The sequence below is a fragment of the Cucurbita moschata genome, unplaced genomic scaffold (genome assembly GCF_002738365.1).
Source record: "Cucurbita moschata cultivar Rifu unplaced genomic scaffold, Cmos_1.0 Cmo_Scf00051, whole genome shotgun sequence".
Lineage (NCBI taxonomy): Eukaryota > Viridiplantae > Streptophyta > Magnoliopsida > Cucurbitales > Cucurbitaceae > Cucurbita > Cucurbita moschata.
The window spans coordinates 1,227,902-1,244,055 of record NW_019268567.1 but is presented as its reverse complement, the minus strand read 5'-3'; the positions used below and the strand labels follow the sequence as shown (position 1 = coordinate 1,244,055).

Below are 16,154 nucleotides of genomic sequence, written 5' to 3'. Positions count from 1 at the left end.
TTGTAATATCATCATCACTATATAACAATAATAATATACCACAAATTTTTTTTTTTTTTTAAATTAAAAAAAAAAACCCACAAAGTCTATGAATTTATTTAAATTAAAAATTATTCCATCTCTATACAATTTTTAAGACGACTTTTGACGATAGTACTTAGAAACAAAGACATGTTACACGAAATACTAACGACCTTGTGATTTGTCAAAAGCTGCTTTACAATTTTTAAGACTACTCACTTAACTAAGCATCTAAAAATTTTAAGAGATGCTTTTAAGGGGTTAAAACGACTTTTCGTCATTTCTAGAAGTCATAATAAACTTAGCGTTCTTCAGTATAAAAAAAAATATATTATATTCGGTAAAGTAATACATTTAATCTCACCATAATGTTAAACCATACACTGAATCAGAATATCATCACTATGAGTGTTCAAAAACTTTAATAATCCGCGTTAACGATATTTAAAACTAAATTATAGTTTACCATATATATATATATATATATATCATATTTGATATTTTATTATAAGGTTCTTATTACAAATATCTTTCCTTTTATTGTTATTTTTATTTATTACTCTTTCATATCCTTGTAATTTATTTGATTATAAATAGATAATTTTCACACCATATAGAGGTGGTGGATTAAACAAACGTTCTCAATTCGAAAAACTCGATCAACTCAACTAGTTTAGTTTGGAATGAATTCACATAAATAAAAATTTTACAATTTGAGTTAATTCATGAGTTTGAAACTTTTATGGGTAATTTTAAAATATACATTTTTGGGTACCCATTCGAAAATAAATAAATTGCGAGAACTAACATTTTATTTTTATTAAAAATATATATATATAAACAGCTCAAACCAATCGAAGAATTAGGTTAGAACTAAAAGAATATATCGACTTAATCAAACTCAATCCAATCCACAATCTCAGATAACTATTATCGACTGAAGCGGTTGCTCACACGCAAAGACGAGTAATGGACGAAGTGGTGGATAATGTATTTTTTGAAAAAAAAAAAAAAAAAAGGATAAGCATAAAAGAAAAAGGAGAAAAAAAATGAATAATTAGGCATGATGGAGGAATGGTATGTGTATAAAAAGTAAAGGAAAAAAGAAAGTGGGAGGCAATTGGGATTTGTTTATTGTATGTTGTTGGGTTGGGTTGGGTTGGGTTGGGTTGGGTGGGGTTTTTTTAAAAATTAATTTTAATTTTAATTTTAATTTTAATTATTCATTTTAAAATTTATTTCTTGGTTATTAAAATTTATATATGGAATATATCACCTATTTCATCTAAGTGGGTTTCTAGAGTGTCTTCCCACTTACAATTCCTCTTAGATTCATAAATTATTATCATAATTTAGATTCCATTTCACCTTTTTTTTCAACTTGCCTACGATTCTAATTTCTTTCTTTCTTTATTTATTTTATTTAATATTATTTATTTTTATATAACATTCATTTAATTACCTAAATTCAATTCTTATTATAAAATAGTTAGGAAATCGTGTACAAATCCATCCAATAACCTTTCGACACGTCAACAATTGGGTTTGTGACGTGGCGGTTCTTAAATTATTCCCTAAACTATTGGGGGGGCAAGATTTGTTCTTAAATTGGACCTCGTTTGAGGCTTCGAAAAGCCACTTGAATGTGACTATTGGAAAACGAAACCATAAATTTTAAAATATTTCTTCACTTTATCTTTTAATTATTTATTAACCAAATGGATCTAAACATTTCATCCCTATTTATTATTAATTAATTCTTTTAAATATACGTTAAATTCTAGTTCAGGTTTTCCTTTTCTTTTTCTAATAATTTTTTAATCTATATCGGTTTAGGTCTTATTTTATATATCTGAGTTAATCTCACGCTGTCACTTCATCCAGTTTATTAATATATTTAATTATCAAAGAAATTCAAAAAATTAAATTAAAAATCAAACGTTTCTATTTAGTCTACATCGTCCACACTATTTAGGGAATGATTATCTCCCACGTCTCTTAAATGTTATAACCTTTTAGCGTATTAACAGATCACGAACTAATAAATAATGAAAATAAAAAAATTAATTTTTAAATAATATAAAAGATTTACAAATCTGAAAAAGGAGAGATTTGAAGACATTTAGGAATCCTTGTAATTTTATTGCTTTTATTTTTTTAAATATTGATTAATGTCAGAGTAATATTTGTAAAGAAAATGAGAAATTGACAGCTGTATAATATGAATATTTAAGTAATTTGTAGTAGACTTGAATGAAGAGTTGGAAAAGTAAATTAATTTAAAAATTGACAAATAAAAACGTGACACGTCAGATAAATGTAATTGATATGCGAAATGCTCTAATACTGTAACGCTACTTTATATAAGTTGTTAATATGAATAATATAATATAGTTTACAGTTATATAATATGATGATGTGTAGGATGACATCATTGTTCTTTTTATTTTTATTTTTTTTTAATAAAAAATGTGCATAGTTAGGACATCAAAAAAATGGGCTTCTTTATATTTTCAATAATTTGAATTATATAATTATAAAATACAAAATAGGTGACTATTATTGTACCATTTTTTTTTAATCAATTGAAAAGCTACCAAATTTTTAATGAATAATATATATATTTTTAATAAAGTAACAACCATATTTTAAAATGCTATTATATAGTTGATTAAAAAGACGTACATGGGTTGGATTGAATTCGAGTTAGTCAAGTTGGTGACTCGAGCAACTTAAATAGAGTTCACAACTCAAGTTGGGTTGGGTTGTAAGACGGTTTTTTTTTTCTTAATTACTTAAGAAAATCCTACTTTTTGAATGCATGCTACGTTAATAATCAAAACTTCCTAAAATTCAAATATTAAGAAGTCTGGAATGTTCGTAATTTTCGTAATAAACTTAAAAAGTAGGTTAAGTTGAATTGGGTTATAACCCTATTTTCGAGTTGGTCTAGTTGACCCAACAAAATAAATGTCAACTCAGGAACTAATTCGAAATTTTTTAATTTTTTAAAAATTAAGTCGGACTCAAATTGAAATTTTTTTTGACCCAACCCAATGTTTATTTATGATTTAGATTAGATAGTCGGAATTATTTAAATTATTGAATCAATTAAACTATGGCATTCATTGTTGAATGAAGTGCGATTGATTATTACATTTGAAAATGAATTAAAATCTATTATTAATTATTTAATAGAGAATTTATCTTAATAACTTAGCTAATAATTCATGTTGCAACAAAATATTTATTAAAAAAAAAACAAAAAACAAGAAAGAATGTTCGTAGTGTACGGATAATTTTGATAATCTTTGTAAATTAATTATTATTATTTTTTTCATTTCTTTTCTATTAAAAATATAATTATTTTTGTATTAAAAAAAAAAAGGAACTCGGAGTTGTCAGCCTTTTTGGTTTCAAATACTCATAATCTAAAGTTATAAAGAATCACTTTGAATCCTTGGTTAAGATTTTGTTATGTATTCTAAATAGATATTACCAAAAGTGCTTTGTTTCCTTTATGAATTATTGACCTCGTGAATTAAGTTAAAATAGATTCAAATAATTCGAATTTATGGGTTAATGATAGAATTATGTAATATCTAGAAATTGAAGAGAAAAAAAATTGTGGTGGCTCTGATGCTGGCCGTCGCTTGTGGGAAAGAACGAGGTTAGTTTTGGGTTTATTTTTTCTTTTCTTTTGTGGTTGTATATCCGTTTAATTCACCAATAAATTTTGGGTTGTCACTCGCACCGTTGAGAATATGTAAATAACGTGGCAGATCTTTTGTTGAAGAGGTGAGTTTTGTTAGAGATGAGACAGAAGAAGTGGAATTGCACTCGCTCTCGTGAGGTAGGAGAAAAAGATGACCTATTTGGTTGATTCAATTCAACCCTCTAGTTTGACCCCAATTAGATTGGTCTAGTCCAATTTGACGGTTTCGATTTTCAAGTTAACTTTTAAGTTGGATAATAAATTTTTTTGAAAATTTTGAAGGGATAATTTGTGCGGTTTAATTAGAAAAGGAATTTGATTAAATAAAAGTGAAAAAGGACTGACTTTTGCAATGGATTATTATGGAAAGTTCCATTTTAATTACCAAATTTATTGGTCACTTTTATTATTTTTAATTTATTATTAAAAAAAAATGATATGAATTGGGAAATAAGTCATCCAACCAAAATATTATAATGATATCCAAAAAGCTAAATTTTCATGACATCTTCACTTTTTTAATTGTTTGACATCAATATAATATATAAATGGTGAATTGAAATTTCCATTAATTCATTAAAAAAAAAACTAATAAAATGCATTATATAAATAATAATAAAATTGAACTAATTTAATATTATATTTAAAATTTAACCTCCGTTAACACAATTTTAAGAATTTTCACTCACAAGATGCCAGGGAATAAGATACTTGAAAATATAGTATCTGAAAATAGAATGCGTGAGAATCAAATAATTTAAACACTATTTAAATTTCATATAAATAAATACAACTTATATTTGGAGTTTCGAGTACTTTTAACCATTAATTATATTATTTATTTTATTTTTATTTAGTGGAGTTATTAAAATAATTTTAATCAATTTAATTTCCATTCATCTATTTCAAATATTAGATTTTTTAGGGAAATATTTAATTATAAATATCTAGTAGAACTTATATTTTCAAATTCAAAATTAAAAAACCGGAGTAATTATTTAGAATTTTATATAATTATAATAAATTATTAATAAAACAATAAAAAATTTGTATAATATGTATACAAGAATGATTACAATCAATGTTTAATTAATTATAGTTCTTTTTCTATTACTTACCACTTTAATTTAAATCAATTAATTATGCTTTTATGATATATTAATCAACTAGACTAATCAAAATTAGTCTTTGTTATTTCATCTAATAAATTTATATTTATAAAAAGTTATTGTTGTCACCTAAGAATTAGACATCTAATTTAAAATCTCGAAAGAAATTTCATTTTTGCTCTCATTAAAGATTAGTATTTTATTATTAATTTTACCATTTATCCAATTATTTTAAAAAAATATAGAGATTAGAATCTTAAATTAATATTTATTTTTGTATTTAAAAGAAAATTGGTTGCGTTGGTGGGCAAGTATTCGGATTTGAGAGGGGAAGTATTGATTTCCATTTAAGGAAATTTGAGTTCCGCTGAGGTGAGCTAAATTCCAAGGAAAGTTGATGATGGAGAGAGGGATTGGGGAGAATTTGGGCATATATGTCATTTCAATCCTTTTCAACCCTTTTTTTTGCAATTTTCATTCCAATATTCCACTATTAAATTTGGGAAATTTCTCCTCTAACTTTGGGCATAACCAATTCATGCAGATGAGTTGTAACCTACCATTCGAGCTGAGAATGAGTTTTTTGGAGTTAGTTCACCTTCACGGGATCACAACCCTTTGTCCCGACCATTATAGCACGTCTGTCACGTAGAGCACAAGGGTCATGATGATTTAATGTCACTAGCAATCTATTTAGAGTTTCAACCTCATCGATTGACAACTAAAAACTTAACGTATTTATTAGATATAGGAATGGCTTATCTTTTTGGTAGTTTCTTACCTTTACTGATTTTTTTGCATATGATTTTTGTTTCACCAATGACTTCAATATTTTTATAACAAAGAATTAATTTTAATATATTTCCTTTCATAGACTTTATACATATTATTAACAATAGAAATGTAATTTTAAAGAATTTTGACATTTGTGGAATAGGAATTTTTCATGTGTAATTATCCCTTTTTATGAAATTGAATATATTCTTATATCTCATTCACTTGTTTTCCACCCAATAAAAAAAAATGTCACTATCCAATTAATTTGATAATACACTTCAAATTTTTTCATAACATTTCTAATAAAAGAATAATATTACAAAAATTCGTTACAATATTTAGGAATAAAATGGGTCATACAACAACTCTGTATAGAAAAGACCAAAAATCTACTTCTAAAAGAAGATACCTTCCGACATGTCGTTCTATCTGATTAATTTTCGGCTTTCCCTTTTACGCCACAGGAACTCATTAGTTGGGCCTGCCTGAGGCCCGAATGGGTATTCGTTCTCGTCAGGAAGCCCAGGAAGCCCATAATCACAAAGCAAATCACAAATAATAATAATAATAATAATAATCACAATAATAAAATTAAAAATCTGAAATTTAGGGAAAAAAAAAAAAAACTTACTCTTCTTAATGTCAAATATAATGTGAATTCACGTTTTACACCACACCCCCTCTAAATTCCTTATTTTTCACTTTTTTTTTTTTTTTTTTAATTTTCTAACCACACATTAATATTTTAAAAAATGATTTAAAAAAAAAAACTAAACAAACACTCATTTGATGGTATGCTTGATTTATTGTGCATGTAAAGTTCATTAGAATCAACAGAAACAAGCCACAGAAATGCTTCAAGACTATCTGTTCTGCACAGATGGATGCAGTGACGCCAACAGCTGAAGCTTAGTTTGAATGAATGCATATATACATATATACATACACATATACATATACATATATATACATGTCCATACCTTACCTGTCTCATTCTGCTCTACCCATCATCAGCCTTCTGCACGACCTTCAGAATTACCAACTGAAAAACTTGGAGAATCAAACCAAGCCAATTGTATGAAAAAGGAAGAATTTGATGAAGTGGGTGAGGTTCATTTTAGTCACGACCCCGAGAATTGTATGAAAAATGGAGAAGGGCAACGACGACGAGGGCAACGAACGGGGAAGAAAATGAAAATGAAGAAAACAAGGAAGAGCAAAGACTGATGATGAGTATGAAGGCGACGAAGCAGAGCAAAGAAACAAACCTGCATCACAAAAGTTCTTCCACTGCAGATTCTGAACCGGTAACAGAAGAGCATTATATATATTCACAACCTAAAAAAGTTAGCAGAATAATAGGACCCAAGAATAGTTTCACACTTAGCCAAATAACACTAATCATCACCCTACCACTACTGGATTCGCTTAGAAGATTTGGTTATTCCTAATCCTTGGCAGCCTCCAACAACACTTGATTAACTCCAACAGGACACAAAAAGGGACTTCCATTTATTATTAATAGGGCGGAAGGTTATAACTCAGAAGCCGAAGATTAAAATGAAGGTGATACTCGAGGAAAAAGAAATTACAACAAAAAAAGAATATATGTATAAAAAAAAACTTCAAAAGAATTAAAAGTGATAATATTGACAAAGGTGAAGTATAAAACGTAAGATGACTATTGCCCAGCAGCAGGTTCTTACTACATAAAACAACTAAAAAGTGGGGAGGAATGGAGAAAAGGAAAAAAAGAAGGAAAAAAAAGTGAAAAGAGACGAAAGGGGTTTGTGGGAAAAAGGTATCAAAGCCCAAATGAAGCTCTGAACATAAACTTTCCCAAAAGTACAGTACAGGATCATTCATCCACAAGTTCAGCAGCACCTCAAACGCAAATATGGATTCCCAAGCATCTAAAAAGATATAAGACAACGCAAACTAATAATCTGGCCTGTCAAATGAATACTCCCATCAAAACAGTGAAGTTGAAGATTCAAATAAGAAAAATGAAACAAGAAATCAAAGGAAGAAAGAAGGAAAAAGAAAGAAAGAAAAAAAAAAAAAAAAAAAAAAAAAAAAAAAAAACCCACAGTTCCCCAAATAGTTACAATCAGAAGAAGTATAGAAAAAGAATGATCATCAAAGGAAAGCATAAAAACAAGTTCAATAAATCGTGCTATAAAAAAATAATCCGAAAGAAATAATTGTAAAAGATGGCCAGTGACTAAGTCGGGCAGTAAAAAGAGCGAAGCAAGTTTGTTCAAAATTGAAAAGACAAGCAACATGTAACGGCATTGACTTAAGTATTTATGACCACAAGGAAATAAATAATAAGTAAATAAAATAAAATTAAAAAAATTGAAGAAGTGTTTTCTGGTAAATGGAAGTCAAAAGGAGCGCAAATCTTCAACCTGATATAACTTTCAAATTATCTAAAGACAGGCAAATTCTGTTGGAAAATAAATGAAAAACATGTCATAAATCAAACTAGGACAGAAGAAAGCTAAGAACAAAAGTGACCCAAGGAAGAATTTTCTTTTGGGTTTGGGTTTGGGAATGGGTGGGGGGCGTAGTTAGAGTAGAGCTGTCTTCAAGTTTGGGGATAGCAGTTGTGAGTTGAATATCCAAGTGATTTTAGATAGCTAAAATGGAATTATAATTACTTTTCAGAAAAAGTAACCGAACACGAGTGTCTGATATATATATATATATATGAAACTGGCTTTCGTTAATAAATGGGAAGGAACAAGTAGAGGCCGTACATCCCCAATAATAATAATAATAATAATAATAATAAAGGAAAGAAAAGGAAAACGGAAAAGGCGAACAAGGCCAACCAACAAAAAAGGGGACCATCAAAACGATTTAGAAAAAAGCTCTCCAACTGTTGATAGTAAAAATAAAAAATAAAAAATAAAAAAGGAAGAAAATGACTGCAAAACTTAATAGAAGATATACAAGGGAGAAGCACTAATGTGAGTCCCTTTTGAACCTCTTACCAATAACTCCTCTTCCTATCTTGAATTTCCTTTTGTTCCTCCCAATAATCATCTCCTCCTAAGGACCACTGATAAAACATCCCTAATTCAAACACCAGTCCAAGTTAAGATTGGTGCCAAACTGCAAATCATTTTGTAATTACCTGCTTTCCATGATTCTTCAGGGTTGGAAGGCTTTTATGTGATTATCATTTGGGAGGGGCTCTCTCTTCCTCTTCCCTTTACGTTATTTTGAGGTTTTGTTCTTCTTAATACATCCATAGGTTTCTCATTACCGGGGAAAAAAGTCCATAAGGAGAGCTACTTGATCCTATCTCAAAACACCGAACAGACCCAGCTTAAAGACCCATTAGATTGATACCGAGATAGTGAACGAAACCTAAAAAAGCACACCAACAAGCAGAGAAGTAACTGTCAATCACCAATTTACGATATCAATGGACACCGTGTGGATACTCTCCAGTGCCATGTCCAGATTCACCACAGCTATAGCAGTTTCAAGTTCAGCCATTCCCGTCGCCGCCATACCTACCTCCACCACCTTGGGATCCACTTTGGCAGTTGTCCCTGACTATGTGCCATTGCCATCTGTCACTGCACTTAACAAGCACACCTTCCCACTCATTCTTGATCCTTAACCACCCAACAACAGAAAAACCAAAAGACCTATCTCTAGCTCCACTCTCTCAGTTAGATGTAGGACATTAGGGGACTACAATGGTATTATCTTCAATTTTATTTCAATAGCTGCTTAGTTTTATGCTCGGTAGTCCATTTAGCTAATATTTTGATCACACTTCGGTTTTCCATAAGTCAATTTCAACATCACTTTTCTTAAATTGATAGACCTGTTAAGCATAAAATTTTACCATAACTGGAGTCACATCTATCTGCACCCCATAAACGTTAGACCTCCTAAAACGTCTTGCATCACGACAGCATCAAGCTATCCTCCTCTAGTTCACTAGATACAATTCATAAACCTCCTTCCTTACCGAACTCATTTCAAAGAAGTCTCTACAATTCCGTTTCAACTACTTTACTTTGATAGCTCCACTGCCATCCTAAATATAGATAGATAATATGTGGGGAGTATTAAATAAAGCTGCCTAGGCTAGAGGTATGACCTTGAGAAGGGCATCTTTAACCATTTTAAAGTTTGATAACCACCTTATGAATAAGAGGATTACAATACTATAAATTCTTAGAATTACCACCTAATGGTAGCCTTAGGTACTTTATATACTAAATTACCTAAATCAAAATTGTACACGCAGGCTGTTGCTAAGCACTGAATGAAAAGTTGAAACATACAAATGATAGGAGGCTTAAAGTGCAGTAAATAAAAAGAATATGAAACATCTCATACCACAAATGTGACGTGTATCCACCGTAAGATCCACCAGCAGCCGTCTGACCCGATTCAGAACCCGTCTTACCAAGCATTGAGCTTGAGTAAATGTGCGGCAACCCCTTCAGTGATGACGAACCAGGGCCATAAGAGCCTAGCAATGACGAACCACCAGCACTTAATTGGCTTAAGCCATACGACCCCCCACTGTAACCACTCAAACCTATGCCAGCCCCAACAGAACTACCAATCAGACCCACTTGACTCATGGGAACTACTCCTTGGTTCAACATGCCACCTCCCAAAGCTGGGTTCCCATATCCACCATACATAGGATTAAGGCTCGGATGTTGAGCAAACAAATGCAAATTTGGAGCTGCGGCCATGGCCGCCATAACCGACGGCTGGCTTTGCCCCAAGCTCTTCGCTGCCTGTGTCGAATTTTGATTCTTGTTCTTCCCCTCAGACGCCCTCTGACAGTGCAATTTGTTCCCTTCGAACACTTTGTGTGGCTCCTCAAGAGCCTTCCTCGCACCTTCATTCGTTCTATAAATAAAAATGGCATAACCCCTCGATCTCCCTGTCTCAGGATCAAACCCTATCGGACCCATCTCTAACTCTCCAAACTTCGCAAAGAACGCCCTAAGCCTCTCAGCATCCACGTTTTGGTGCACATTAGCGACATAAATCTTCCGCGAGCCAATCTCATGGCTTTGCGGGGGCGGCACTGAACCCAAAGAAGCCAATTGACACGAAGTCATCCGATTATTAATCCTCTTCCTAGGTTCCTTCAACGCCTTATACGCACCCTGCCGGGATTTAAACAAAATAAACCCGTATCCCTTAGCCTTCCCTGTATTTTTGTCCATAACCACATTGCAATCTTCAATTTCACCAAAAGATTCAAAAACTGTCATTAGGGTTTCTCGGGTCGTATCCCAACTGAGGCCATGAACAAAGATTTTGCGGTTAGTGACATCGCGGTCGGCAGCCGCTCGAATTTGGGCTTCAAGATTGGGGTCTTTAACAGCAGTGCTGCAAATGAGCTCGATTAGTTGTGTCTTGGAGAAAGGCTGGAGGAGTTTGGAAAGATCGTCCAAATCGGAGTCGGAATCGTCGTCGTGTGGTTGAGGCGGAACGGGATCATCTTTCTCCTTCTTTGGTTTCTTGTCTACCTTGTTTTCAGATTTCTTCGCCAGCTTTCTTTTGGTGGTTTTATTGGTTCCCTCCATTGGAGAGCTTTTCAGTCGGCTTCCGAAGAACAGAGAACGAACAGTTCGATACGAATCAACAAGCTTCGCGGGCTGGTTCGACTCTGAAGGAAATTGGAATATGAATATAAATATTTCTAATAAATTAAATCAGATAATAGACAATATATATTTCTTTTTTCTTTACATTAATTTATTGGATTTTTTCTTCTTCTTTGAAGAATTAATTTATGTAAATTACAAAAAAAAAAAAAAAAAAAAAAATCTAACAAATTCAAAGATTTTAATTTTATATTTAATAGATATAAGCTTTTTTACTTTTTAACATTAAAAATTAACTTATAACTTTGTTAAATCCATTTTAACTTATTTAATATTTTTAAAATTTACAAATTTATTTTTTATTATATTTCGAAACTATCGGTGTAATCCATATCAGTTAGAGGGGGGAATAAAACATTATTTAAAACATCTATCTAATAGACGCATTTTGAAATCGTGAGGCTGACGGCTGTGTAACGGGTGAAAACGGACAATATTTGTTAGTGGTAGACTTGGGTTGAGACGGTTACAAGTAGTATCAGGGTTGAGACGGTTACAAATAGTATCAGGGTTGGGACTCTTACAAATGGTATTAGAGTTAGACACCGAGCAGTGTGCTAGCAAGGACATTAGGCCTCCAAAAGAGTAGATTATGAGATCGCGTATTAGTCCACATAAGTTGGAGAGGCTGAAGGCGCCTCCAAGGGAGTGGATTGTGAGATCTCACGTCGGTCCACATCAACTGTAGAGAAGAACGAGTATTTCTTATAAGGAAACAGTGAGGCTGAGTGTCACAATCGCACTTTTAATGACAGCGGACTTGCGATTGTGCGGCACTCACTTTCCAACGACAAGTAAGCTAAGCCAATTCGTTCTTGCGTTGCCTATGGCCAAGCGACGTATGCTCGAGCCTCTAGCCTCGATTTTAAGAGAAGGTTTTAGAAAGCGAGGACAGAGAGAGATTTTTGAAAGAGACGTTATATAAGCAAGCAAAAGAGAAATAACAACGGCTTACAGTATATAACCTTGGGTAGGGAGAAGTTGACAACTAGTCGTATCCCCTTATAGTACATTTTGAGGCATTTCATGTCTGACAGGCCTAGACATGATATTTCTGAAATGTCATACTTTTTATAAATATAAAAGTAAAACACTAGAATATGAAAAGACGTAAATGGTTGGATTTGTCATGGGCATGCGGCCATAGGCAACACGCCTTGGATGAGCATGACCGTAAAGACATAAAGGGTTGGGCTTGTCATGGGCATGCGACCATGGGCAACACGCCTTGGACGACCATGACCGTGACACGGAAGAGGGGTTAAAGAAAGTCATTTTATATAATTTAAACCCAAACAAGGAACAAAAAAGTGTACGGATCACCCGTGAATTTACTTTGGATAAGATCCATTTGTTTTGTTGTGCAATTTGGAATCCTAAAACCAATCATTCTGAAGCTCAACACTCCTTTCTCTTTCTCTTATCTTTCTATTCTTTCTCACCCAAACAGCCATGAAAATCCACTTCTTCATCCTTCTTCTACTGTCTCTCAATGCTACAATTTTCTCATCCCGACCACCTAACGACTTCTCCGGTGTCGTCTTCGACACCGGAGGCCTCAGCCGAGCTGCATTTCCCGAAGGCTTTGTCTTTGGAACTGCAACTTCTGCCTATCAAGTAGAAGGAATGGCTGACAAAGATGGCCGAGGCCCAAGCATTTGGGATTCCTTTGTTAAACTTCCTGGTACGGTTGATCTTAGTTTTCATTTAGTCCTTATCGACAAATTTACTTCATGTTCTTTTTAAATTTTGAGATGTACGAACAGGAAAGATCGCTCGCAATGCTACGGGCGATGTTGCTGTCGATCAATATCACCGATATAAGGTATGCATATGAGTCTTGCATTTGTAACTAATTTTTTTCGTCGTATGCTCGAGCATGACTCAACAAATTAAAATATGCGCTTTTGTTTAATAAAATATTTATATATATTAATTAAATTGTCTTTAATTTGATTTATTGCCTGCGATTAGGAAGACATCGATAATATGAAAAAGTTGAACTTCGATGCGTATCGATTCTCAATTTCTTGGTCGAGGATATTTCCAAGTAATAATATTTTCTTTTACATTCATTTTTCAAAGCGTAAACATCATTAGCAACGACTTAGAATCATCCATACTTAAAAAAAATTTATGTTTTTTTTTTCCGCTAGATGGATCGGGAGAAGTAAATTGGAAAGGAGTTGCGTACTATAATAGATTGATTGACTACATGATTCAACGAGGTATAATCAATCCACAACAACTCCTTTAATTCGTCATCGGGTTTATTTCATAAATCGATCAAATTTTACTATTACGGTCGTTCGATAACCATTTTGTTTCTTTTGTCCCTTTTAATTTAAAACTGGTAGGAATCACGCCCTACGCAAATCTTTACCACTATGATCTTCCTTTGGCACTTCAAGAGAGATACGGAGGTTTACTAGACAAGCAAATTGTGTAAGCTTTTAGTTTAAAGGGTTCGTATCGATAGAGATATTTTCGTACGACAGGGTTATAATCGCAATCTTTAATAATATGCAGGATCGATTTTGCAAATTATGCGGAATTTTGTTTCGAAGCATTTGGAGACAGAGTAAAGAATTGGATGACGTTTAACGAACCAAGGGTTATAGCTGATGTTGGTTTCAACAGTGGTATAATGCCCCCTTCAAGGTGTTCAAAAGAATATGGAAACTGTACAACAGGAAACTCAGGAACTGAACCTTACATCGTGGCTCACAATATCATTCTTTCCCATGCTACTGTAGTTGACAGATACAGAAAGAAATTTCAAGTAAGTCCTGAAACACATCGTTTCAATCCCGAAACATGTCGTTAATGAACTTCTTATAATTGTTTTAGGAGAAACAAGGAGGACGAGTTGGGATTTTACTGGATTTTACGTATTACGAACCTCTCACAAAAGGAAAAGAAGACAAGGATGCAGCTCAAAGAGCGAGAGATTTTCACATTGGATGGTATTGATTGGATGGTATTGGATGGTAAAATATGTAATTATGAAATGAAAAATTTAAATTGAATGTTTGTTTTTGGTTGTAATTTTGGTTTAGGTTCTTGCATCCTTTTACATATGGTGAATATCCAAGAACAATGCAAGAAATTGTGAAGGAAAGGCTACCAAAATTCAGCTATGAAGAGGTTGAATTGGTGAAAGGGTCGGTGGATTTTGTGGGTATCAATCAATACACCACGTTCTATATGTTCAACCCTACTTGGCCCAAACCAACCACTCATGGGTATCAATCTGATTGGAATGTTGGCTATGCTTGTGAGTCCATTTACTATCTCTTAATTATTTCTCCTATTCAAGATTCATAGCCTTTGTTTAATATATACATGTTTTCTTCTACAGATGAAAAGAATGGAAAACCTATTGGTCCAAGGGTAATCTCTTTTTAATCTCGAACTTTTAAATTGTTTCGGTGTAAGGAGTGTTTGAGCTTTGAAGTCCGATCTTGTGTAGTTCTTGCCTTTAATACTCGATTGGAGAAAAAGAGTTGTGTAACAGCCCAAGCCCACCGTTAACAGATATTGTTCTCTTTGAGCTTTCCCTTTCGAGCTTCCCCTCAAGGTTTTAAAACGTGTCTGTTAGGAAAAGGTTTCCAACCCTTATAAAGGGTGTTTCGTTATCCTCCCCAACCAAGGTGGGATATCATAATCTACTCCATTTAGGACCCAGCGTCCTCACTAGAAAGTGGCCATTATGATATCCTACATTGGTTGGGGAGGAGAACAAAACACCCTTTCAAGGGTGTGGAAACCTTTCTCTAGCAGACGTGTTTTAAAACCTTGAGGGGAACCCCGAAAGAAAAAGCCAAAGAAAACAATATCTGTTAGCGGTGGACTTAGGTCGTTACAAGTTGTGTCCTAGACACGTTTTGTAACGTGTCGAGACGTATGTGTGTTCGTACTTTCTTGACCTAAATAGAAGTTTACTCTAAATTTGGTTGTCAGGCTCATACTGGTTGGTTGTACGAGGTACCGTGGGGAATGTACAAAGCTTTGATGTATGTGAAGCAACACTATGGGAACCCAAACGTTATTGTTTCAGAAAATGGTAGAGCACTCATACTCAACTAGTTGACATGTTTAACTCGAACAACTTCAAAAGAAGTATATATCAATTATCGTTGAGCTATGTTCATATTGACATGTTTTAACGACAGGTATGGATACTTCTGATATCCCACTCCCGAAAGGATTAAACGATACAGAGAGAATACATTACTACAAGACATACTTGCAGAACATGAAGAAAGCTATAGATAATGGAGCTAATGTGACTGGCTACTTCGCTTGGTCGTTGCTCGATAACTTTGAATGGCTGTCGGGATATACTTCAAGATTTGGTATCATATATGTAGATTACAAAGACAACCTCAAGAGAATTCCTAAGATGTCGGCCTATTGGTTCAAACAAATGATTCAAAAGAAGAAACGAGCTTAGTGTGTTATATAGTTTGAATTGATAAGTATTTTCTCGTCTAAAGGGAATAAATACTTCGTAGTTCAACGGTGGTATGGTTCGAGATTGAACCATTGAGTTCTAAAATGATGTAATTTTTACTTTATGCACTAAGTTATGCTCGTATCCGTCTACTTTTGAAAATCTCGAAATGTCAATCCCTCCATACTATCCTCTATTTGTTAGGATACATATGACTCCGTAAAGACATAAATATAACTTAAGACATACTACCAGATGGGCTATCGTTACAATCACGAATAGTAATTTAATACAACCAAACTTTTATAATAATCACTAATTGATCAACATTATCATAACTTCAACTAGCTTAAGACATACTACCCGATTAAGAAATTAGAAGTTCTACGTCCCACATATCGAGTTGAACTCAA

At 33.0% G+C, this 16,154-nt stretch overlaps 2 protein-coding genes across 3 annotated transcripts; one reads left to right on the top strand and one right to left on the bottom strand.

The window, feature by feature from the left end:
• Positions 1-6,249: 6,249 nt before the first annotated feature.
• LOC111435983 (UBP1-associated protein 2B-like) lies at positions 6,250-11,304 on the bottom strand. Of its 2 annotated transcripts, none has more exons than XM_023073631.1 (2): positions 9,991-11,304; positions 6,250-7,573 (listed from the first exon to the last, which is right to left on the bottom strand). In XM_023073631.1, exons 1-2 carry the CDS (start codon positions 11,202-11,204, stop codon positions 7,561-7,563), a joined length of 1,227 nt encoding a protein of 408 aa, XP_022929399.1. In that variant the 5' UTR covers positions 11,205-11,304; the 3' UTR covers positions 6,250-7,560. The 2 variants fall into 2 exon arrangements, with proteins under 2 accessions (XP_022929399.1, XP_022929400.1); XM_023073632.1 differs by having other exon boundaries at positions 6,250-7,535.
• A 1,359-nt stretch (positions 11,305-12,663) lies between these two features.
• On the top strand, positions 12,664-15,903 carry LOC111436072 (beta-glucosidase 44-like). The gene is made up of 11 exons (XM_023073765.1): positions 12,664-12,969; positions 13,052-13,110; positions 13,260-13,335; positions 13,442-13,513; positions 13,643-13,730; positions 13,815-14,067; positions 14,136-14,251; positions 14,345-14,562; positions 14,647-14,678; positions 15,249-15,351; positions 15,461-15,903. Exons 1-11 carry the CDS (start codon positions 12,738-12,740, stop codon positions 15,739-15,741), a joined length of 1,530 nt encoding a protein of 509 aa, XP_022929533.1. The 5' UTR covers positions 12,664-12,737; the 3' UTR covers positions 15,742-15,903.
• Positions 15,904-16,154: the final 251 nt, after the last annotated feature.